This window comes from Bidens hawaiensis, unplaced genomic scaffold (assembly GCF_021521415.1).
Source record: "Bidens hawaiensis isolate Kalapana, Puna unplaced genomic scaffold, B.hawaiensis_p1.1 tig00009067_1, whole genome shotgun sequence".
Lineage (NCBI taxonomy): Eukaryota > Viridiplantae > Streptophyta > Magnoliopsida > Asterales > Asteraceae > Bidens > Bidens hawaiensis.
This window is the reverse complement of record NW_027491664.1, coordinates 645,193-669,700: the sequence shown is the minus strand read 5'-3', so window position 1 is coordinate 669,700 and position 24,508 is coordinate 645,193. Positions and strand designations below refer to the sequence as shown.

Here is a 24,508-nt window from a genome sequence, read left to right as displayed (position 1 = left end):
ATTATTTAACATCAAGTAAACAATGAGTAACGAACTAATACACGGCATGTAACCTGTGACCGCTAGGCTGTAGCATACTAAAGTCTGAACATGATGCCTAAATTTAATGCTTAAGCTTGCAACACGTAGCTAACCATAAAACCACCATTTCAAAAGGATGATTTTTTTTTTCAATTAGGTGGTTTAAGAAAGTTGTAATGGGTATTAGGTACCTGACATGCTATGGCCTATCGGTATCGACTGGTACCGATCCTGAAAATCAATTCCAAAAATTCGATATATTTGGTACCGGGACCGAAATGTTTGGTTCGGTACCGGTATTTCATGCAAAATTCGGAAAATACTTGTACTGTACTGGTACCATACCGATACCAAAAACTAAAAACTTGATACCATTTCGTACCGATGATACCTACCGAAAATGCTCATCCCTACCTGACATGACTTGTTTTGGGAATTAGGTATCCCACTATCTAAGATGAAGGGATACACTTAATCTCTCATAGTGACATGCATTTCTCTTTCCTAATGGCATAAGGCTATGTGTAGTGGACGAATTTGGGTGAAAATGAGCACCAACACCGCCCCTTGGGCGAATTGTGGGGCGAAAAGGTGGGGGGCGCGGGGTATTTGTCGCCGGCTTTGATTTGTATATATATTAATATTATATATGTTTGTGAGTGTGATACATATATACACATATATATAGGGGCTACAACACAATTACACCCCAAAAACAAAAACCTATAATTTGCTGACTGAGCGTCACATGACACAAAACGTCCCATTCTGTAGCCCCTCCACTACACATAGCCTAACATATAAAAGAAGAATGGTGACCGGATGATAATGGACTCGTAGAGGCTGATGATTAAGCAAATTGGCCATTGGTATGATTATGCAAATTGGTATGATTAACCTGCCATCTAAGATGGAGGGACTGAACCAAATATGATTATGCAAATTGGCCATTGATATACGACATTTGAGCATCAATTCTAAATATATAGATCATAATAAAAATTAATAGATTAGTCACAATGAATCATTTTTTAAATATTGGGTGGGTTATATTCACTTAAACCGTAATAAAACAACACATGCTTAAATACATTAATAATGTTTTCTCCTTCATTTGTAAGAAAAGGCTCGATTTATGACTTTAATCAATTTTAAAGGCTTGTGAACATCATCTTGCACCCAAAAATTAAATGCTTTATAAGAAAATGAAATAGAAAAGAAAATTAATGTGCCAACTAATTAAAATCTTTAGAAACAGATGTTAAGTAAATAAGTATTCATAGGTTGATGGGTTGAACCAAACATGACCTAATTTTTTTGTCAACTCAAACATAACACAAAAATAAAAATCATATTTTACACACATGAGCTCTAACACAACATTCTTTATTCTCGGGTCAACACAAACATAGCCTCTTTAATATACAAAAAATATTTCATTATACTAAAACTGTAAAATATAAATTTACATCTAAAAATACAAATATGTTTTTAACAATTATATATGTATGAACCAAATATGATACATATTTTTCTTCAATTTAGCTGCCAGCATTTCAAATCTTCGCAAAATTAAATTATGAAATAAAAGATATCAGCCCATTAGCTCCGGATGCCGTGGATCTTTTGAATAGGGTTCAGAAAGTTGTGTATAGTAACGTATCAGCCCATAAGAATCAAAACTTTATTTTTAGTCGGATTGAGTTTGCTATCCAAAAGGGGGTTGCGGCGCAGCTTGTTGCCCACTTACCTGCCACTTCATTGTAAATCGTTTGGATGTTTCTATGAAATATAAAATGAACCTTGACCCAAACCATTCCAAATGGGTCAATTTGGGTTGTTTTTTTTTTAAAAAGAAAAAAGATATCTAGAAAGAAGTTAAGAAAAAGAAAAAAGAAAAAGGAAGGACAACCACAAACATGTAAGGTTGAGTTAAACATGACATGTTTACGTGTTTAACCTGATTGACATTAATTTAAAACTGTTTAAAATAATCTCAAGCGTAAATTTTGGTACAATATATCATTTCATGTAAGAAATTCACACGAAGGATATACTTGAATAATAATAATAATAATAATAATTATTATTATTATTATTATTTGAATTCATAATAACCAGTTTCACTCGTTAATATATATTATTTTATAAATAATTGTATTGTTACTATTCTTTGCATGCATGCCACTTTTAAACAACAATCTCAAATGTCGTCTACATGTGGCCAGTTTGCATAATGATATTTGACTCAGTCATTTCATCTTAGATGTTTAAATTCTTTCATATTAGATGTCTGGTTATCACCGGTTTTCACGCGTCTGCTATCATCCAGTCATCATTCTTTCTTTATATGTTATGTCACTAGGAGAGAAAATTGCATGTCACTAGGAGACATAAGGTGTATCCCTAATGACTATATGTAGCGGAAGACTACAAAATGAGGGAGATTTCGACACGTGACCTCACGTCAACAGATGAACTATTTTCATTACAGGGGTGTAGTAGTGTTCAAGCCAAAAATCACCCCCATTGAACAAAATATTATTATTTCACCCACACCCGGCGTTAAATCTATATTGCCCCCCCCCCCCCCCTTGAAATCACCCCAATATCGCCCAGGGGGCAGTGCTGTCGTTCTTTGTCGCCCAAAAAACCCTTTCATTTACCGCCCATCACGCATAACCTTAAATAGTGAGATACTAAGTTATTTCAGGTACCTAATACCTGTTGAAAGCTTCCTAAACCACCCAATTCAAAAAAAATGATCTTCAAAAGGAACCATCAAAACGAACACTATGCATTTATTTTATTCTTTTTTAGAATCATGTTTGGGATTTATTTATTTTCAAACTATGTCAACAAAACATTCTTCATAACATATAATTATAAGCTCCTTAATTTTATTAAAATACATGTCACAAGTGTTAACATTATCGAATTAGTGAAGATCCAACTCTAACTCAAACTCTTCCCCTATAAACACTGACAAATCCGAGATCTCCACAATCCCAAACCGTCCACCACCACCAACATTCACTGTCCCACCATGTATTTCCGCCTTGGCGCTTGTACATAGAGCACAACTAGTTGTACTCGAAGCATTTTCCAACCCAATAAACGTCACTTTTTCAATTATCCACTTTTGACTCAACGCGAAACTTCCATTTTCCACAATCGATCTCAATGTCACTTTTTTCCCCACAACTTGGCTAGTAAATCTCACAAATGTCGACTTCCCTCCTACCCCGCCAACCTCGGTTTCCTCCCCGTTATCCAAAAACACCTCCCATGTGCTATTCGCATCGCTACTAACCGCAACCAGTATATGAAACGGGGTCAACCTAGCTTCTTTAGTAGTCAAAGCGTCTTTTTGTAAAACCAATACATTCCCTTCACGAATGTGAACATTTATATGGTCAGCTGGTGCTTCGAGTTTAACACGGGTCCCTGGGTCCACACTGACCACATTGGAATAGTTAAAACAAATCAAACCAGTTTCCAGATGGGAAGTACGCATCGACTTCAAATGTTTTTGGTGTCAAAACCGGGGACACTAACACACCTTTACCGATTAGAAACTGAGTGCTAACGTCGTACGTGTTGGTGTCTTGCGGGAACGAGAAAAACAATGGTCGCGCTATTAGAGTCCCCTTTGAATGCGCGTTGTAAATTAACGTGTACAAGTAAGGAAGCATTTGGTACCGCAATCCAAGCACCTTTCGAGATGTTGCAGCTACCGAATCCCAAAGATAAAGTTCTTGTCGTGTCGTTGCTTTATCAGAATGGTCCCTTGCGAAAGGATAAAACGCGCCTAACTGAGATTTTAACAAGTTAACGAGATTAATAATAGTGTAACAAATTCCAACATATTAATAATGTATACCTGAATCCATCTTTGGCAAAGTTCTTCAGTAGTGTTTTCAGAAAAACCATTGGAACACCAAACAACCCGGAGTTCAATATGCTTGGGATGGAATACGCCAAGTCATCCCACGTGGCAGCATTGTCCCCGGTCCAATGTGCTGTAAACAAACCGGACCCCACAAATGTCGATCTAGAAAGCACGAACGGCCTTTTACCAGTTACTTCTATTAACGCATTCTTTGTAGCTCCAGCTTCCAAAAATCCATACAAATTATGCGTATCATAAGCAGTGATATTGCCAAAGTGTAGAGAACTTGCAGGCACGGTTTTATCGTTAATGGGCCTTTGGAAACCAGCATTGTTAATCTTGTAAGGAGGGTTATCAAGTTTAGATGATGGAAGTGGTGGTGAGGATATGAAATTCGATACTTCATTCATGTCAATCCAAAGGCCGTCAAACGGTAAAACCTCGTGAAACCTTTTGATCTCGTCGCCCCAAAAGATTGCTCCTTTTGGGTTTAAAAAATCCGGGAAGTTAACAATACCGGGCCAAACCTCACCTAGATAAGGTTTACCGTCACGCTTTATATAAATATCAGCTTGTAGTCCTCTTATGTAAGTTTCACATGTTGTGTTTACACTAATACCTAAACAAGTAAATAACAAATTATTGTATATATAACAAATGTGCGCGCAGGAGAAAATGCTTACAATGAAGACCTGGATCTAATATGATCACATATTTCTGACCGTTTTGGTGAAGGTTTTGAGCGAATGGCGACATATTTGACAACGGGAAGTTGATAGGGTCTAGTGTGAAATCTTTGTAAGCATCCATGTAGTCGATATCCGCCCACATAACCTCTAACGGGATCTTGGCTTTCGCATAACCAGCAACAACACCTTCAAGATCTTGAACATCTTTGTAACCATATCGACATTGATAAAATCCTATATACAGATAAAAACATATATTAACTTCAATAATCCAAAACTTTATTATTATTATTACTAACATTCCAAAGCTTTGCATATGAACTCACCGAATGACCAATAAGGCATGGGAGTCGGTCTACCGATGAGCTGAGTGTACTGATCCATGACTAATTCCGGTGACGGTCCAGCGAAAAAATATAAATCAAGAACACCACCAATTACCTTGTAAGTAATACTATCACCACTATACACAACATCCATACCATTGCTATTAAGCAACAATACTCCATGAGTAGTTCCCGCCAACACTTTACCATCCGAATCAGGCGATCTAACATCCATATAAAACGGATGCGATCCATACAAATTAACATCCAGATTCCTGCTTCCAATATCAGCATTCCAGAGAGTAAGAGTCTGGTCACGTGTTAACTTAAACGAACTTTTCGTATGCTCTCCAAATCCGTATATGTTAGAGCGGTGTGCAGGAACTGAAGATGTTAGTTCAAGGTACTGGTCTTTGAAGACAAGAACATTGCTAGAGGTATCGAATAGTATATCGCCAGTAGAGCGACGAGCGACTGTGAATCCGAACTGGGTGGTGTTGTGGAGCGTTAGAACGAGATCGGAGATGGGATCAGAGAGAATGAGGTTGGCTGGGTGATCATGATCAGATTGTTGTGGTAACGTATTATAAGGTTGTGATTGGCGCGGAAGAACCTGGTTCGGGATTTCCCATCTTTTTTTCGCATCAGTTATTCGAATCCTTAAACGATCATCGGTTTCATAGCTTCAAGAACAAAAATTTTAACATGTCAAATTCTGTTTCACAAACATTTCATGAAATGGAAAATATAATGTTAAGTAAATTGCATAATTGTCCATATTGGTTTATGTACTTCATCTATCACTAAAACAATCACCATGGCATATCTACACAATTTGATTTCTTATTGTATTCATCTTAGAGAGTTTCATATAGGGTTGTAAACGAACCGAACGAACACGAACATGGCCTTGTTCATGTTCGTTCGTTAAGGAAATATTGTGTTCATGAACGGTTCACAAACACTTACCGAATGAGATTTTATGTTTGTGTTTGTTCATTAAGGAAATGAATGTACGGACACATATATAATCGGTAGAGCCTAGAGATTGAGACCGATATGTTCGTCAGTGTGAACAATGAAAGACTGTAAGCGAATCAAACAAACACGAATAAGGGCATGTTCGTGTTCGTTCATTTAACTTTAAATGGACACGAACACTTAATCGAACAAATATTTATGTTCATGTTCCTTTATTTAAAAATGAACCTTTGTGTTCGTTTATATTCGTTTGTTTAAATTATAAACGAACATAACTGAACAAAGATAAACGAACATATATGAACAAATGTAAATGAACACAAACAAACATAAATGAAAACACTTAAATGAACACAAATTAACAAATATAAAACCTTTAAGTGGATTACTCATCTAGATAATATTTAATTATTTTCTATTAATACATAAACGAACATAAATAAGCAGACATACACAAACATAAATAAATGAACATAAATGAGCTTTCATGAACATAAACGAACGAACAGAACATGTGTTCATGTTCGTTCATTTATTAAATAAACGAACTTCCCGCCAAACAGTTCACCGAACGTTTGGTTCGTTTACATGCCTAGTTTCATAGTGTAGCTTTCATAATATTAATATCATAACCATTAGTTTATTAAAGATTTAGAATGATGAGAATGATTCATGGATATAATAGTAACCATTAGTCATGTGTCCAATATTTTAATCAATTGGAATAAAAAAAAAGTTTGCTAAAAAGGTCAAAATAACTACAACTGACATTAAAGGGGAAGTGAATATTTAGACGAGAGGCCGTGAGGTTTCAAGTTCGAATCAGATATACAGCAATGGGCATTCGAGCGAAGGGTTTCCCCAGAATTAGAGATGGTGGGCCATGTTTGGCGCTGTCTATGATCACTAACGTATGGGGTCACCTTTTGCCATTGGTTACCCGGATAGCTGGGCTTTCTTCGTTGATCGATAAAAAAATTACAACCAACGAACTTGGTAGACTCGGAGACCTAAATTTCATAACTTTATAACTCGGTGACTCGTTTTAATTCTCCCCTGGGAGTTTATTTTTATACATTTACAAAACTATACAAAAAACTATACACATGAATCCATACTATGGCTGCATACTAAAACAGTAAAACTGCCACTTAAATGTAACTAATCCATACCCAGAACAAAAAACTGTATTCCAAATCCAAATTATTATATTAATTAATATTATATAAGAGTAGTTTGGTGCCGCTAGCGAAGTGGCGGCACCAAACTTGTCCATACCATTTTGATTTTCTTTTTAGTATTAGTAGCATAACGAACTTAACGAGAACCGACCCAACGCCAATTTTTCTTTACGTAACGGATCATACTGAATTGTGTAAACTCACTGCATCAACGTCCGGGACTGACAATGTTAGGGTTTTGATGCCATTTGGTTTTTTTGTTTTAGTTTCGGTACCATAACAACGAACATAACAAAATCCAACCAGATGCCAATTTTCTTTTTTATTTTTGTTTTAGTTCCGCTACCGTACCAAACGAGTAGGAAACTGACCAAATTCACAAACTCATTGCCTTTTGTTTTAGTTCCAGTAGATCCTAGTTAGGATATAAAAAGTATTTTTTTTTTGTCATAAGAAAATAACACTGTTACATGGAATTAGAAAGTAGACAGACAACAAGCTACGCCACTAACTATGAATTGTGCGCAAAACGAAGCAGCATATTAAAATAGATGTACCTTGCGATGAGCCGAAGTTCATCGATGTCCGGTCCAAACACGGACGACTTCTTGTTGAGTTGAAGATCAGCTACCAATGATTTTTTGCCTACACCAATAGATCGTAGAAAGTAGCCATAACCAATCGGTTCGGGTTGGTTATCTTGATCAGCACCAGTTACTGAGAGCAGTAGTAACAATATAACAACTATTGACACCATTGTTTATTTAGATTCATTGGAGTTGATCTAATCTGCTTGTTGTAAATGTACAAAAATCAATTACACGACTCACTAGTGGTTCTTAAATGCTTTGTCTTGTCTCATGTGTTTCATGCATGGACCATGTGATTAAATCGACAAACTTTGATGATTGATATTTTGTTGATGAAATGTAAAAAATAAAATACAGTTTTGCAAGTCAATAAGTTTGAACCATGTGATTAAATCGACAAACTTTGATGATTGATCCAGTACTACACATCTATTCATGCATGGACCACCATATCTTTAGACAGCCAATATAGATAGATATATGTTATCTTGAGTTAATAATATATTTCGTATTTCTATACGTTTGTTAAATTTATGAAAATCTTCTCTTAGATGACTCATTAATTATGTCTCTTAGATGAGTAGTTATTTATATTATAAGTGGCTTGTGCGCGCGTGGGTTATTTGCAGACGTCTGAGACGTGTGTGGGTTATTTTTAAAATCGAGGTTGCAAAATACATCTGGAAAGAGTTATACGAAAGATGAGCTATAAGAGTTCATTTAAAAAGGTACCTTAACTCCAAAAATTATATAAAGGGTAAGCTATAAGAATTCATTTATAAAAAATACAAAAGAATCACATGAGAATGATATTTGTGTAATTAGGTATGATTCCAATAATATTTTTAATTTGTTTGAATGCGTTAAATGCAAACCGATGTTACATTTAAAGGTATTAAATAACAAAACCAAGACAAACGAGTCCACTCGGTTAATAATTTATTCAGCTATTGCTAAGAAGACATTATCCATGGAATAATAATAATAATAATAATAATAATAATATATAAAATGTACTCTTTGCGTCTTATATCATTCGAGGACAATTGATATTCTCCTACGACATAATATTCATATTCAATTATTTATCGATACGTAAAACATAGAATCAACTTTTTTAACATTTTTAACGACTAGTAAGTAAATTAAATGTAACTATATTTTAAATTGGTTCATAAAAAAATTTCGTTGCACACTAGCTTCTCATTTAGTCTTGAAGTACGAGAATTTAAGGTTTTAATCAAGGGTGTCAATTCCTGACACGACTCGAAACCCGACACGAAAAAATATAGATTTTGGTCGTCTGGCACGACCCATTTTTTTAAACAGGTCAACCCCGAATCCAACACGTTAAAAAGTGGGTTGACATGTTAACCCGTTTAACAATTTTATAGAGGTTAATATTTTTAATTTAGAGATAAGATGTTTTAAATTTTAAAATTAAAAACTTAGTTTTTTAATTTTTCATATATCAATTAACTTTTAAAAGTAAAACTAACACTACTTTTATTTACTTTTTACTTATAATAATTTCATTTTATTATTCGTTTGTTTTTATCTTGAGTTAAACATGTGAAATTAAGTTCGTTAATTGAGAACGAGATATAAATACACAAAAATAACTAGATTTATCACAAATTATTAACAAGTTTTATATGAAGACTAGTAATTAATTGTTTGATTTATTACTAAATCAATAGATGTTACTCATATTTGTATATGAACGTAAAATGGGTTGACCCGAAACACAACCTGAACACGACATGGATTTAAATGGGTCGACACGACCCAACACGAATAAAAACACGGGTTGGGTTAGGGTTGAAGAATCTCAACACGCTAACCCGCCAACCCATCCCGTCACGATTGACACCCCTAGTTTTAATATCTACTGATTACTTGACTATCACACTTGTTTTCATTTAGTCCTTCGTTGAAATTTCCCAAATGTTGTTTCCTAGTTTCCTCTTCCTCTAATATAAACGGAAAGGAAATTCTTAATGGGAGCTACCTCAAACTCGGCCCTTATAGTCTGGTTCCTTGTCTAGCCCGGATAGTGTTAAAAACGAGCAATGTTGAATAAGAAAGTATGGTCTGATCTTGAGGGATGGAGGACGAGATCACTAAAACTAGAGTACATCGCGTAGAGCCGGAGTTCTTCAATGTCAGGTCTAAACACGGAAGACTTCTTGATGAGTTGAAGATCAGCAAGGGGAACATGCCGGAGAGAGTAGTCGTAACCAATCGGACAACCACTATAGACGCCTATTTTTCTAGTTCGTTGATTCATATCATAAGGATGTGCAAGAAGTCATTTGCGTAAATGCATAAAACTGAACATCAAATGCCACTGAACATTAATCTCATTGGTTGTTCTTAACTGCTTCCTTTTGTCTCATGTTAAAATCCTTGTTTAAGAATTTAATCAAATTTCAAAAGTAGAACTCTTTATATTCTCTTTTGAACCATATGTTCAAATCGATAGATAAGAACAAACGTTTAAAAATATATTTGTTCTAAAAAGCCAAAAGAGATTCTTTTGAGTAAATTATATTTTCATATTGACCAAAAATTTATAAAGATTTGTCTTTTGAGTTTGAGATGACGTAATTACACCATACACCACTGCCTTTAGTATTGCATCATGGTTTTGGTCTGACTTGAATGGCATCAGGGATAGAGGCGTCAGGCACACATATCTGGTTCTAGGCTCAAACCAGCTTCCAAAATAGATTCGGATCGGGTTTAAAACCAAGTTCACCAGTTCTTTTGTGCACCTCAGATTATAGAGGTTCAGGTAACTAAGATAACATGGCGTGCCCGTTAGAGGTATTTCCTTATTTCACATAGGGACGGGTATGTAAAGAAAAAGTAACGTGTAACGAATTGTTTTTAATGGTAAAACTTATGTATATCCATATCCAACATAGGTCAAGTTAATTACGCAAATCGACTAATCGTGTTACCATCGAGAAGATAGTGAGACCTATAGATGTATTTTTCGAAAAGTTTGAACCAATATCACAATATGACCTTATCAAGTAACTTTAATTAAATAACATAAAATAGAAGGCAAGCCATCAAAATCTCGTCAATTCGAAACAAACAAATTTTGGCTTGAGGTTGTTTCAAAGTGTCCTAGTACCATTGTTTTTTGCTACATCAACGTTGTATCCAAAGATCATGGCCTTCTTAAGTGTATCAAGAACTGTAGATAACAAGGTGGCCGATTTGCTTGCATAGCAAAGTCAACAACCTCGGGTCAGCCCACAACTATTTTTTTTACTTGAAACGTACGATTTCAACCCCGTTTGTGAACCAATAAAATGTTCTAAAATCAACTAAAGTAAAGAAGATGCCACGCCAGAAAGATAAATATAAGATATCCAGATAAAGGGTCAAAGATTCAAGAAGCACAAAAGCAAATAAGGTTCCAAAAGAGTTGAAAACAACTAGATAAAATCCAAACAAGTTCTAGACCATCCAAGATTTATAAACAACCGAAGCCAACACGAACGTACCTGAAACGACCTCAAAGAGCAACAAGGCTGTTCACATAAGGTACTGCCTTTTGATCAGCCGGCGCCTCACCAAGTAACCTAACTTCTTTGGTCTTCAAATCACAAATGTAAACACTCCGTCCACTAGAAATTAACACAGTTTCACTCCCAGCACATAAAACAAGACACGGATATGAACTGACACTAAGCAGTTGATTAGGTAAAGGGATCCTTATCTTATCTTCCCATAGTTTGGCTCGGCTGCCCATCTGCATAGTATTGGAGTAGATGTTTGCAATCACATTAACTGTTAACGTATGCCCGTTTACAGAAGCCGAACAAAGTTTCCCGTTAAATTCTCCTAGAGTCCCATTACCATGACAACCGTGAATAACCTGAGATCGATCTTTTATCATATCAAATACCAAAATATTTCCATAAGCTGATTGCCAATAGACCACATCATCCACACTCACGCCCGATTTAGGTATCAGTCTCTTGGCAGAAAAGTTAATCTCACCGGATACTTTCCATTTATCATCTTTCGAGGAATAAATTTCAAACTCTGTAGCATCATCAAAATCAGACGACTGAAATGCACAAACGAGTTTATACTCGGCTACAAAGTTTAACAGTGAAGGTTTGAAAATAAGAACTGCAGCTGGTTCAGAACCATGCTCCATGCTTGGTTTTGGTAGTTTTTTCCACTGTTTTGTGACAGGGTTGCAAATAAAGTAAGCCTGGTCGCCTGATTTGGCCTGGCAGCAGAGTAATCCATTGGATGAGGCTAAAACAATGACTGGTTCGGGAAGGAAGGTCAAGGCGGGGTCGGGGACCCCACAAGTTACCGGGTCGATGGATATGAATGTTGGTGGGTCCCCTAGAGGTTGCAAGAACACGCCTGATAAAGATGAGTACGAAAGTGATTGATTGTGAGCAAAGAAAGGAGTTGAGATCATCATCTTCCAGTCTCTGCAAACGCCCCTGAATTTGATGAGCGTTTTTGCAGGAAGGAACTGAAGCGCGTGCTCACGTATAATGAGCTTTAGGTCCATGTAGATCTTGTTGTTTCTTGCCGCAAGAAACTTGCTCGTGTGTTTACCGCTGTCCATTGTGTTGAATGCAAAAGTTTCAGGCACTCAAACTGCAGGCATGTTTCAAATATAAACACAAGTCAGGAAAATAAACAAAATATTATCGTCTTCAAAGTACGACTCAAGATAACCTAACTCATTAACAACTGATATCATCATCCAAACTACCAGATTAATACTCCCTTTTACAACAGAGTAACAAATTATTAGATGTTCACACATAATTCTTCCCAAATTCAGAACACAGACTGGTAAAAAATAAAATATTGAGATGTAAAGACAAAAATAACATTGATTCTGTGAATCTAAATGAAATCAATCTGCAAACATGTTTAGAAAATAAGAAAACATTATCATCTTCAAATTAACACTCAAGATAACCTAACTCGTTAACATTTAAAAATTTTAAAAACTAGACTCCTTTTGAAAAAAATTGGTAAAATGAGCATTAATAGCTGAAATCACAGTATCATCAGCCACACTACTAAGATTAATACTCACTTTTACAAACAGAGAAGCAAATAATTAACCAGAAATTGTTGATGTTCACACATAATTATTCCCAATTTCAGAATTAAGAACTAAAAAATTAAGATGTCACGACAAGCCTAACATTGATTCTGTGAAACTACATGAAAATTGAAATAAAACTGCAGCAATGTTTAGAAAACAAACAAAACATTATCATCTTCAAATTAACACTCAAGAAAACCTAACTCATTACCATTTAGTGATTAAAAAAACTGGGGGAATGAATATTAATAACATATATCACAATATCATCAGCCACACTACTCAGATTAATACTCGCTTTTACAAACAGAGAAACAAACAATTAACCAGAAGTTGTTGATGTTCACACATACTTCTTCCCAAATTCAGAATTAAAAACTAAAAAAATTAAGATGTAACGACAAGCCTAACATCGATTCTGTGAAACTACATGAAATCAAACTGCAGCAATGTTTAGAAAACAAACAAAACACTATCATCTTCAAATCAACACTCAAGATAACCTAACTGATTAACATTTAGGGATTTAAAAAACTAGACTCCTTTAGAAAAACCGAACGAATGAACATTAATAACTTATATCACAATATCATCAGCCACACTATTCAGATTAACACTCTCACTTTTACATCCAAAGAAACAAATAATTAGCCCTAAATTGTTGATGTTTACACATTAAAAGTATAATAATAATAACATGTAAGATCAAAATCAAATTACGAATCACAATAGCGAGACCAGAGTAAGCATAACATCGATCAATGAACAAATTATAGTAAAATCATAGCGATGTTGAAAAAGTAAAACCCTAGGTATGGCATTAGCGAATAGAGAAACAAAATTGAGATGATTGAACGTAAATAGGAATTAAAATCGGACAGTTGTGATCGGTATACCTCATGAAAGCGATGAATCGAAGGAGGTGCAGTGCAGTTCAGTTGACAGCCATGGTTCGAAGGTGTGGTTTTATTTTATTTTATGGGTCAATTCTCACGCAATTTGATTTCGATACGCAACTGTCGTTGTTTATAGGGTTTTGTGACTTTCTTTGTACGAGACTCTGTCAAATTATTATTATTATTATTATTTAAATAAAGTTTAAATATATAATAAAACTAGTTTTTATCCCAGTATTACCCTATTATTCGTTTATGATATTTATATATTTTTTAGATTTTAATTTTATTTATTGTAAGAAAGTTAATAATATATTTGGGATTTGATGACGAAAGAGTTTTATAAATAAATGAAATGTTATAACCCGGTTTAAAAGCTATAGAGTTTGGTGAGACCAATGACCCGCTTATTATCTTTTTTTCCTATAAAATTGTCTTCTTTTAAAAAATCGGATACTAATTTATAGTATTTCCCTATTTTATAGGATTTTTATATCAAATATGTGGTGAGATTAATTTTTAATTTAATGAGATGTAATAACCCGTTTAAGAGCTATCTCGGTTTGGTGAGATCCATACCCGTAAATTTGGGGTCAATTGCATTAGAAATCTCCATTTACAGATAAAACAATCTGATGGTTTGAAAGAATGTATGGGGTAATCAGAGAGCTTTTAAATGTTTCGTTTATATATATTTAAGATAGATATATTTATTCTTTTACATTTAATTTCTCACATTCAAAATTTATTTATTTATTTTGCTATTTATACTTGTGTTGGATTCATTACTTGGAACTTAAATTCGATATCAATTTGTGTTATTTCTGGTGGATTATGTTAATGAGCAGAAGGATTTGAGTTAGATCTTGTCAGGTTGTTAGCTTGAATCCCGAGCCTACCTGGGTTTTCATCAACCGCGTGTGACGCCAGAAAGTTCTATTCTTGTGGTGACACAGGCTGTCAAGTGGCAGCCGATGGTATGGCTTCCCGGGAGAATGCCCAAGCCAAACTCTAAAGTCAATGTGGACACGGTTAAGATAACATGGTCTGGCCAAAGTGGGTAACGTGGCTCTTCAAATTTGGGGAGTACGGTGGTCTAACACATAAGAAAGTCGTTGTTCAAAAAAAATATTTTCTAACTCTTATCCCAATACTTAAAAATCATTTATTTATTCACTCAGTCAACAGTCACGTCATATTGTAAAAATATTTCGAAACATAAACTATAATTAGTCTCTATGATACCGGATAAGTTTTAATAAAACGTTTTGAAGTGATTGATGAGCTTTAAACAATGTAGTTTAAGCATATTTAGTCTCTTAAATACTAATTATTTCTGTTTTGTAATAGTTTCACTTATTTTATTGTTGTATTATTTTTATTTATGTATGTTGTAGCTAGGAAAAATTAAAGATGAATTTTTATTTTTATATTTACAATTAATTACATGTGAAGTTGCGCAATATAGTTTGTATATTCTGCAATGAAAGTTGTATAGCACTTCACGTGTACATCCATTGTGCTCTTCCATGTCAGATTCCTTCACTAACATCTTCTCAAAAGCGTATCATGATTCTTTTCATGGTCAAAATCATCTCCTGGTACTTTCCACCGTCAACATAATCAAATCATCCTTCTTAACAGATTCAAACCAGAGTGGCAGAGTTCATCCTTTAATGTCCTGATCTACTTTGAGGTAAATATGCATATCTAAACACAATTACAGTTTCAATTTCTTAAAAGTTGAGTGTTTCCTCACTTATGTGTTGTAGTACATGAGATGCGTGTTCAGAGTTGTATACATACATACATGCTAATCTGTTCAAGAAGAATGGAAGTCATAATTCATCAAGTTTGATGTTGTAAGTTTTCTATACGGCTTCTCATTTATTTTATTCCGTCAAACTTATTTATGATTCTTTTAGTTTAAGCATATATGGCTGTATGAATGCCAGACAAGAAGATCTGGTGAGTCCGAGGAGAAACTCTTTGAGGAGGTGAATATGTTTTTTCTTTAATCTACTATGGTTGAAATGGGATGACAAATTGACAATGATGGTGTTCCTCCTGCAACCCGAACCCCAAAAGCAAAGGTATTTATATGTTTCACTTATTATCCGGGTTATGTAATGGGTCACCATGGTAATACTGATTAGGTTTTTCAAAAATGATGTGTCAAACATGATTTTAAAAAATGGTATTATTTCAACAATAGTCTGATTGTGTGAGTAAAAATAGTTTTAGAGGTTTTATGTATTAAAATAAGTTTGGCCGACTTTTGATCCGTATGACTCAGTTGACCGATCCACTTCTTTTTTAGCAAAGACTCGTTTGAGATGAAAGACAACCCGAATTTGCTAATTCATAAGTACAAAGAGCACCTGTAACAGAAAATAAAACTTTATTTCAGTTAATGTTATTGAGTGATAACACCAACTCATGTATTTGTGTATGTTTTTTTAGGATAAACAACTTAATTTCATTTTGAGCTGATGTTTAGTTTTGAACTAACTATGAACGTCCTTTTGTTAACGGATTTTATGATTTGCAAGTTTTTCATTACAAGAAAATGTTTTCTTCTTCAGATAGTGATGCGATTGTTATAAAGGTATTCAATTAGAATGATATCCAATCGAAATCGTTCAATTTCAATTTGAAGTCAGTTCATACGAGATTAATTTTGTTACTGGTTTTGGACATCTGGAATTAACTTGACTGGATGTACTGTGTTTCCACTCAATTTATAGCAAATTAAATGCATTGCTCATTTCTTAATGTATTACCAAAGCGATTCATCACAAAAGGCTCATACAACAGGGATCCTGCTTAATCATCCAAATGTTCTTAAATCACAATGTTCTTTTGTGAATGACCATAACCTATGGGTTGTCAAGTCTTCTTTGCCATCCTGGCGGTTTCGAGGAATTTTGTTATTGCAACTATTAATTGCCAGGCATTAAAGGCATTGGAGTATCTTTATATCATGGCTACATTTATCAAGATCTCAAAGTAAGCTTTTCTTACTTCTCATTTTACATCTAAAGGTGAAAGGTCTTAGAATTTGTACAACTTTCCTATAAAATAACTTAGGAGAAACACCTTTGTTGGGACACTATGTTGATAGTGCTTGCATAAGCTTATATAAAATGACTTCATTTATAGTGCTATAAACTATTAACAATAGACTTAGTATATTCGTAGTGGTTCTTATTTGTATTTGTACTTATTTTGGAATTACACTTTTTCAGGATGACCCTTGATGTTATAGAACAGTGGCATGACTATTGGCTCCAAGTCAGTTAATTTTTTTATTATATTATGTTTTAACTATACTAGCCCTGCTTGCGGTGCGCACATATGATGTATATATGTGTGAACCCTCGGGTGGGCAAAAGTGAAATTGCACTAATTTTGACGTTATTTTACTAATCTCGTGATAATAACGTTAAAAGTGACGGACGGTTAATCAGGCATCATGTAGTGGCGTTGATAGCCGAAAGACAAGGGTACATGCACCGATCAGCCGGTGTCCCGATGATTGAGTGTTATGTGCCTTATGTCCAAGGCTTGATGCAAAACTACTATCGAGCCGGGGGTCTCACCGGAAGCGGCCTCTCTATCCTTATGGGGTAGAGGTAAGGCTGTCTACATCTTACCCTCCTCAGACCCTACTATAGCTTTGCTATTGGTGGGATATACTGAGTACGATGATGATGATGATGATGTTTTAACTATACTTGACATATGAGAATTAACTCAAGAGTCAATACTATTCTACAGGTAACAGATCTTAGGTTTTGTGTCACAAAATGGCAAGTCTAAAGCCGCCCCACCTGCAAGAGCCAATACTAGGAAGCAACGGTGTTTTTTGTATTGTAAAAATACATTTTTTAAGGAACAAAATAATTCTCTTTAATATGTGATATAAGTTCAAACGCCCTGCTTGCAGTGCGCGCATATAATGTATATATGTGTGAACCCTCGGGTGGGCAAAAGTAAAAGTGCACTAATTTTGACGTTATTTTACTAATCTCGTGAAAATAACGTTAAAAGTGGCGGAAGGTTAATCAGGCATCATGTGGTGGCGTTGATAGCCGAAAGACAAGGGCACATGCACCAATCAGCCGGTGTCCCTGATGATTGAGTGCTATGTGCCTTATGTCCAAGGCTTGATGCAAAACTACTATCGAGCCGGGGGTCTCACCGGAAGCAGCCTCTCTATCCCTATGGGATAGAGGTAAGGCTGTCTACATCTTACCCTCCTCAGACCCTACCATAGCGTTGCTATTGGTGGGATATACTGAGTACGATGATGATGATGATGATGTGATATAAGTTCAAGGAAGCTACATATATGATTGTTTTCACTTCGTGTTGTTCTACAAATCGCGCAACACGCGAGTTTTTCCTACTAGTTCTTATTTAAAAACAGGTGGGAGTCAAAAGGGGTAAGTTGGAATGTAATCTAACATTTGTGTTAAATATGTTAGTTCTAAGTTCTAACATCTTAAATTGATATGTTCAAGCGTGGTGTATTAAGATAAAGTGACCCATAGGTAGTAAAACGGGATGGTGTGATAATAACATGTAAATTTGACATAGAATTTGCTCCTAAAGTCAAGGAACTAATGAGAGAAATCAAGAAAAACAAGATCATATGTATGACCCAAGTAGGAAATTATATGTATGACTTTTTTTTTCAAAAAGGGTGTTTATACGAGAAGGCTTTTAAGATTGGTAAACCTTTTTTTTGGGTGTAATCGTGGTTTCAAACCACGATTTGTGTAGTTTTTTTTTTTTTTTGCCTAATTTCTAGTCTTGGGGTCATATCCAAGTTATTGTAATAAGCAAATTGTGGTTCTAAACAATGGGGTGACACAATTTTACAGCAAACCATGGTTTCAAGCCACGGTTTGGCATGTTAATAAAACCAATCCATGGTTTCAAGCCACGGTTTGGCATGTTAATAAAACCAATCCATAGTTTCAGACCACAGTTTGCTTTAAAACTCTTCCAACACATGGTTTAAGACTTAGCTTTGTATAATTCAGTCATTTGGTTCTGACACTGGAAATTAGGCAAAAAGCTTCACAATCCGTGGTTTTGTACCACAACACCACCATTTTGGAAAACTCTAATTAAGCATACTATTAAAGTATTAATTGAAAGCATTCTCATATAAACACCATTGTTGTAAAAAAAACAAATTTATATGTATGTATGTCATGTGTTTTAAATAAACTTGCTCATATGTGATATTGTAGCATATTTGTGAAATTTGCATTATCTTTTTTCAAGAAAAACTGACAAAGACAACCTTAAACAAAGTTTAAACTCCCACTTGAACCTATGGGGTCATGCGGGTAGTTGTGTCGCTGTGTGACTAACCGACCTTAAATGGCTCACAACATTTAGTTGTGTGATCAAGCGGATTAAAACACTTCACTCACACAAGTAGTTGTGATCAATCAGATCATAATAATTTTACTACCAAACACTAATGATGATTAATTTGAACAAGTATTTTAATCATGCGTTGCCAGGTGGTTGGTTACCATGCTTAGGCTATGGTAAATAATCATATCGACCCATTTCTTTTCATCACTTTTATGTATATCTGTAAGATAAAAAACATTACTCTTAATTAGCCTTAGTTGTTATGTGTTTAATATGCTACTTCAAATGTTATAAGCATATAGGATATCACAACAATAATGCAATCATCACCTATTGTCATAAAAAAATCATCATGCTTAAAAAGTTTGAAAACAAATAGATGCTAAGTATATAATATTAAATTGAGAGAAGGGAAAACATGAGTCAAAGAGAAATGAATTGTATGGTTAATATGACACGAGTTGATTAGAAAGAGAAAAGGCGGAAATATATGACATAAGTGTGTGGTTGATGTTGAAAGATTTCATGAATGGTAACTTTAGTGAGTATATGAAAAAATGGTTTTTAATATATATATATATATACTAGCACAGAACCCGCGCGATGCCGCGGTGATGCTAATTGTACAATACTTTTGTTAATATCCTTATTTGTATAACCACAAAACCAAGTAACCAGATAAAAACATTAGTAGGAACACTACACTTGGTCATGTTTCATTTATAATGATGGTTCATTCGCGAGTGTAAAAGATATTGGGAACGATCTATATATGTAGACTTTCAATAATGTCTTAGTTTGCTTATTACTTTGGATTCGAACTATTAAGCTAATCAAGATAATGTGAATGTTTAAGAATGGTCCAAATTTCTTTGGTCGTCCTTACATTAGGTAACATCTATTTATAATCATCCTAAACATACTTACATCACCAATCAACATTCTCGTGTGATTACGATATAAGTGAGTTTATAAATAATAAAGGATTTAAAATAATGATAATGGTATTGGTTGACACTTAAATTTAGTGGGTGAAACATCCCAAATAATATTAGCATATGTAGCACATAAGGATTCCTTAATATAAAAAATCCAAAAACATCTTTAGCAACTTGTCATGTATAATGATTTAAAACAATTGGCATCTAGAATCATTTCATGTTAATCTCTATGTAAGAATGCGTTTATTATTATTACATTCTAGATAAGGCTATAACATAAAAATAAAAACAAAAACAAAACAAAACAAAACAAAACGAAGAAAGAAAAGAAAAGGAAAGAAAGAGAGAGAATAATAATTAAATCAATATCCATTTAGGAAAAAAAGTTGTGTTCACTTTATTGAACTTTAATGACTTGATATAATTCAAACATTAGAATAGCCTTATTTCCGAATATCCAAAACGCCCCTTAGGGGGTGTTTGGTAGAGGGAATTGAAGGGTGAGAAATGGAATTGGAAATAATTCTCTTGTTTGTTTATAAAAGAAAGAGGTGAGAAATGGAAATAAACCATTTCCATTTCTCTGATTTTGTTTCTCTAAAAAAAGCGGAGAATTGGATTTCTAGGGTTTCATTTCTCAGCCTCACTCTCTCACGCCTCTCCCTGCTGTTCGATCTACAGCAGCAAACTCACGCCTCTCCCTGCTGTTCGATCGACTTGCAGCCTCTAATCACCCACAAATCATCTCCAATCCAAGAACCGAGTTCGTATTCGCGATCCTTGCTTCGATTCCAACGATCCTAGGTATGAAACTTTCATATTTTCGACTTTTTTATGCTCGACCAGACCTAAACCTCGATCCAAACTCAGCTGCTGATGTCGATTGTTATCGTGGGATGTTTGTATGTTGTTGGTAATCGATTTAGATATGTTAGATTTCAATGGTTTATGTTTAATTCGACTCTTGATGAAATCTTTGATGTCTAGGTTGGGAATTGAACATTATATGGTATGAAATTGATGAGTTTGAATCATGAATTTTATGTTAGAATGATATTTAGATGCTAGGTTGAATGTTGGAACCGATAAATTGAATGTTTACATGAGTTGCTTGAATGCTGTTGCTGATGAAATCTGTAATGCTGTTTTTTTCAAACAATATTTTGATCATAACATATGCAAATTGATCGTTTCTTGAGTCTAATATTAAGTTCAAAGAGTCTAGTTTCAAACCCCACTGGTTTCGTAATTTTTAGAGAAGTTTTGATTACCCAAACGTGAAAAATAAAACCGAAGGTCAAATCTGTTTTTGACTGACAGATTTTAGGTCCACTTCTAAAGAGCATAACTCTCTTGTTTTTGAAGTTTTAGACTTCATTCCTCTTTCTAATGAACATTTTAAGTGTCTAGAATATTTCCCAATTGGCCTTGTATGCAAATCCTGAGTAGTCAATTTTTGAGAAATTTTGACATTTACAAACTCTGAACAGTAAGTTTTAGATACCTTTGATAATTAGCATTTTAGTTGAAAACCTTATGCATACTTTAAAAATTTGAGAAAAATATATAAACACCTAGAGGTGTTGAAGTTTCTGTGAAAATATTTTCATAATTTATTTCAATTGTTTTGTTGATAAATAAATCTATATTTACAAACTCAAATCTGACCAAAAAACTCAGATTTCTACATATCAACAAATCATCACTTTTTACACCATTTTTATCTAGAAATTGACTTGTAACTCACATGGAAACCTTAGGGATCTTGTATAACATTGACTTGTAACTCACATGGAAACTTGGATGTTCAATTTCATCCAAAATAACATATATATTGATGTAAACATTGGCAATTAAACAACATTCAGCAAGTCAGTGAATAAAGTAGCCTGTAATTATTTTTCTTGCTTTCATGATCACTTTGTTGCTAATATTTGGATTATATTTTGGAGTTATTTGTTTTTCTTGAATTTTCTTATATTTTTATGTGTAGATGGCAAGATCACCTTCCAGACAAAGAATAGTTGCCATAGGTGCATTTTATGTCATTTATGTTACGATTCGTTGGTGGATGTTGTGTACTTATCATTTGCGTCGGTCGATTGAGTCAATGACTTTACGTACAAAATATTTAATGAGTTACCATAATAGGCGTGAAAACATGGTGAGGATGGTTTATGAAAGTGATGTTACGAGTGTTGTTAACATAAGAATGAATATACATGCATTTACAACACTTTGTGATATGCTAGAAACTAGAGGGGGACTAAAGAATAGTAAAAACATGCTAGTCGATGAGCAAGTTGCTATGTTTTTACATACCCTTGCTCATAATGCAAAGAATAGGATACTAGTCAACAGATTTCATCGGTCCGGGGAAACTGTAAGTCGGTATTTCAAGCTAGTCTTAAATGCTATATGTCGATTACACAAAGAACTCTACAAGTCACCCGTGCCAGTGCCAGATAATGAAACTGATGAAAGATGGAAATGGTTTAAGGTTAGTCAAACACATTTTTTATTAAAGATATTTTTTGCTAACATAAATTAGTAAGTAATGTTTTCTTTTAACTCAGGGTTGCTTAGGAGCATTAGATGGAACATACATTAAAGTTAAAGTCCCTGCTATTGATAGAAAACCTTATAGGACAAGAAAATGGCAGATTTGTACTAACGTACTCGGAGTATGTACGAGAGACCTTTTATTTACGTATGTCTTAGCGGGATGGGAGGGTTCTGCAGCTGATAGTAGAGTTTTGCGTGATGCAATCAGTAGACCCAATGGTCTTAAAATAACTCCGGGTATGTGATAGACAATTTTCAAAGAATATACATAGATTTAAGTATGATAATTAACATAGAGTTTATGGTTAATTGTAGGAACATACTAGCTTTGTGATGCCGGTTATACAAATGGTGAAGGATTTTTAACTCCATATCGAGGTCAACGTTATCATCTTAACGATTGGTCTCGTCCTCCTACGAATGTTAAGGAGTTCTTTAATATGAGACATTCATCGGCCAGGAATGTTATAGAAAGATGTTTCGGAATGATTAAAGATAGATGGGCTATTTTGCGTGATAACTCATATCATCCCATAGAGTCCATGCCACGTATCATCATTGCTTGTTGTTTATTGCACAATTTCATACGAACAACAATGAGTGAAGACCCTCTTGATAACGAAATCCCAGTAAATCACACACAACCTGCAAATGACAATGACAATGTTATTTCTATGATCGAGCCCTCACAAGAATGGACCGATCGTAGGGACCTTCTTGCTAATGAAATGTTTAATAGTTTGACTGCGATGCGTGCGCAGCGTGCCAACAATGTTTCTTAATTATGTTTGACAATTATGTATTTTTTATTTGTAGAACCAAGGATGTTTCTTATTAATGTTTATTTATGCACTTTATTTGTTTCTTATTAATGTTTCTTGTTATATTTGTATTTGTAGTTACATGAATTATGATTTTTAATTGTATAATTATGCATTTGTACGTAGATATGGCAGATTCAAATATAGTGAGAGGAGTTACACGGAGCAAGCATACCTGGACAAATGATGAAGATGCAAAGCTAATTGATACATTAATGGAGATACATGCATCCGGAAAGTATGCTGGTGCTGACAATGGATTCAAACCAGGTTATTTAAATGGTGTTCAACAATTGCTAGATGTAAGTCTTCCTAACTCTGGCCTCAAAGCAGAACCACATATAAAGTCTAGGATGAAGACATGGAAGACACACTTTAGCATTGTATATGATATGGTGCATACAAGTGAGTTTGGTTAGGATGAACAAAAATGTTGTATTATTGCCGATGATAGTGTTTGGAATGAATACGTGAAGGTATATTCTAAAAAATATATTTTTTAGATTTTAAAATTTTAGTCTAATTTATTTGTAATTGTCTTGTAGTCTCACAAAGGTGCTGTGAATTTTCGTGACAAGTCATTTCCTTTCTATGACAAATTGTGTACCATATTCGGTAAGGATAGAACTACTGGTAGTAAAGCAGTTGACCTTGGAGAAGAAGATGTTGTTCAAGAGACGCAAAAAAACTCACCTGTTGATATTGAAGACTTTGATTTTGTTGATGAAGTCGTTCCAAATGTTGATAGATCTGAAGGACAAACAGGAAGTGTAACAAGCAAGCGCAAAAGAGGTAGAAGCACGGATGCAGATGAGATGTATCGAGAGTCTTGCAAAGATATCAAGGAAGTTTTGCTTCGATTTGGGGAGATGGTGGGTGAACAACTTAGCAAAGAAGGTATGGAGGCTCGTGAAATCTATGAAAAGGTTAGTGATGAGTTGAAAGCTTTACCAGGTATCACTACGAAAAAACGGTTCAAAGCAGCTCATTTGATTGGTAAAGATGTGGATCTAGGACGTTCTTTTCTTGCGTTGACAATAGAAGAGAAAATTGAGATGGTCGAGTTGTATACCGATGGTTCAATGGGATAGTTGTGTATGG

The 24,508-nt window shown here is 34.5% G+C and overlaps 1 protein-coding gene and 2 pseudogenes across 2 annotated transcripts; 1 reads left to right on the top strand and 2 right to left on the bottom strand.

The window, feature by feature from the left end:
• Positions 1–2,937: 2,937 nt before the first annotated feature.
• Positions 2,938–7,956, bottom strand: LOC143530944 (alpha-glucosidase-like; annotated as a pseudogene). Its single transcript, XR_013134941.1, has 5 exons — positions 7,648–7,956; positions 4,929–5,611; positions 4,606–4,836; positions 3,905–4,532; positions 2,938–3,836 (listed from the first exon to the last, which is right to left on the bottom strand). The product of XR_013134941.1 is annotated as an alpha-glucosidase-like (transcript).
• Positions 7,957–11,040: 3,084 nt separating this feature from the next.
• LOC143530943 (putative F-box/LRR-repeat/kelch-repeat protein At1g11620) lies at positions 11,041–13,788 on the bottom strand. Its single transcript, XM_077026355.1, has 2 exons — positions 13,684–13,788; positions 11,041–12,324 (listed from the first exon to the last, which is right to left on the bottom strand). The coding sequence occupies exon 2, from the start codon at positions 12,290–12,292 to the stop codon at positions 11,213–11,215; it is 1,080 nt and encodes a 359-aa protein (XP_076882470.1). The 5' UTR covers positions 12,293–12,324; positions 13,684–13,788; the 3' UTR covers positions 11,041–11,212.
• A 9,747-nt stretch (positions 13,789–23,535) lies between these two features.
• LOC143530920 (uncharacterized) lies at positions 23,536–24,508 on the top strand (annotated as a pseudogene).

Bases quoted from the DNA above. Each gene is read 5' to 3' on its own strand.
- LOC143530943 (XM_077026355.1), bottom strand. From the start codon at position 12,292: ATGGACAGCGGTAAACACACGAGCAAGTTTCTTGCGGCAAGAAACAAC.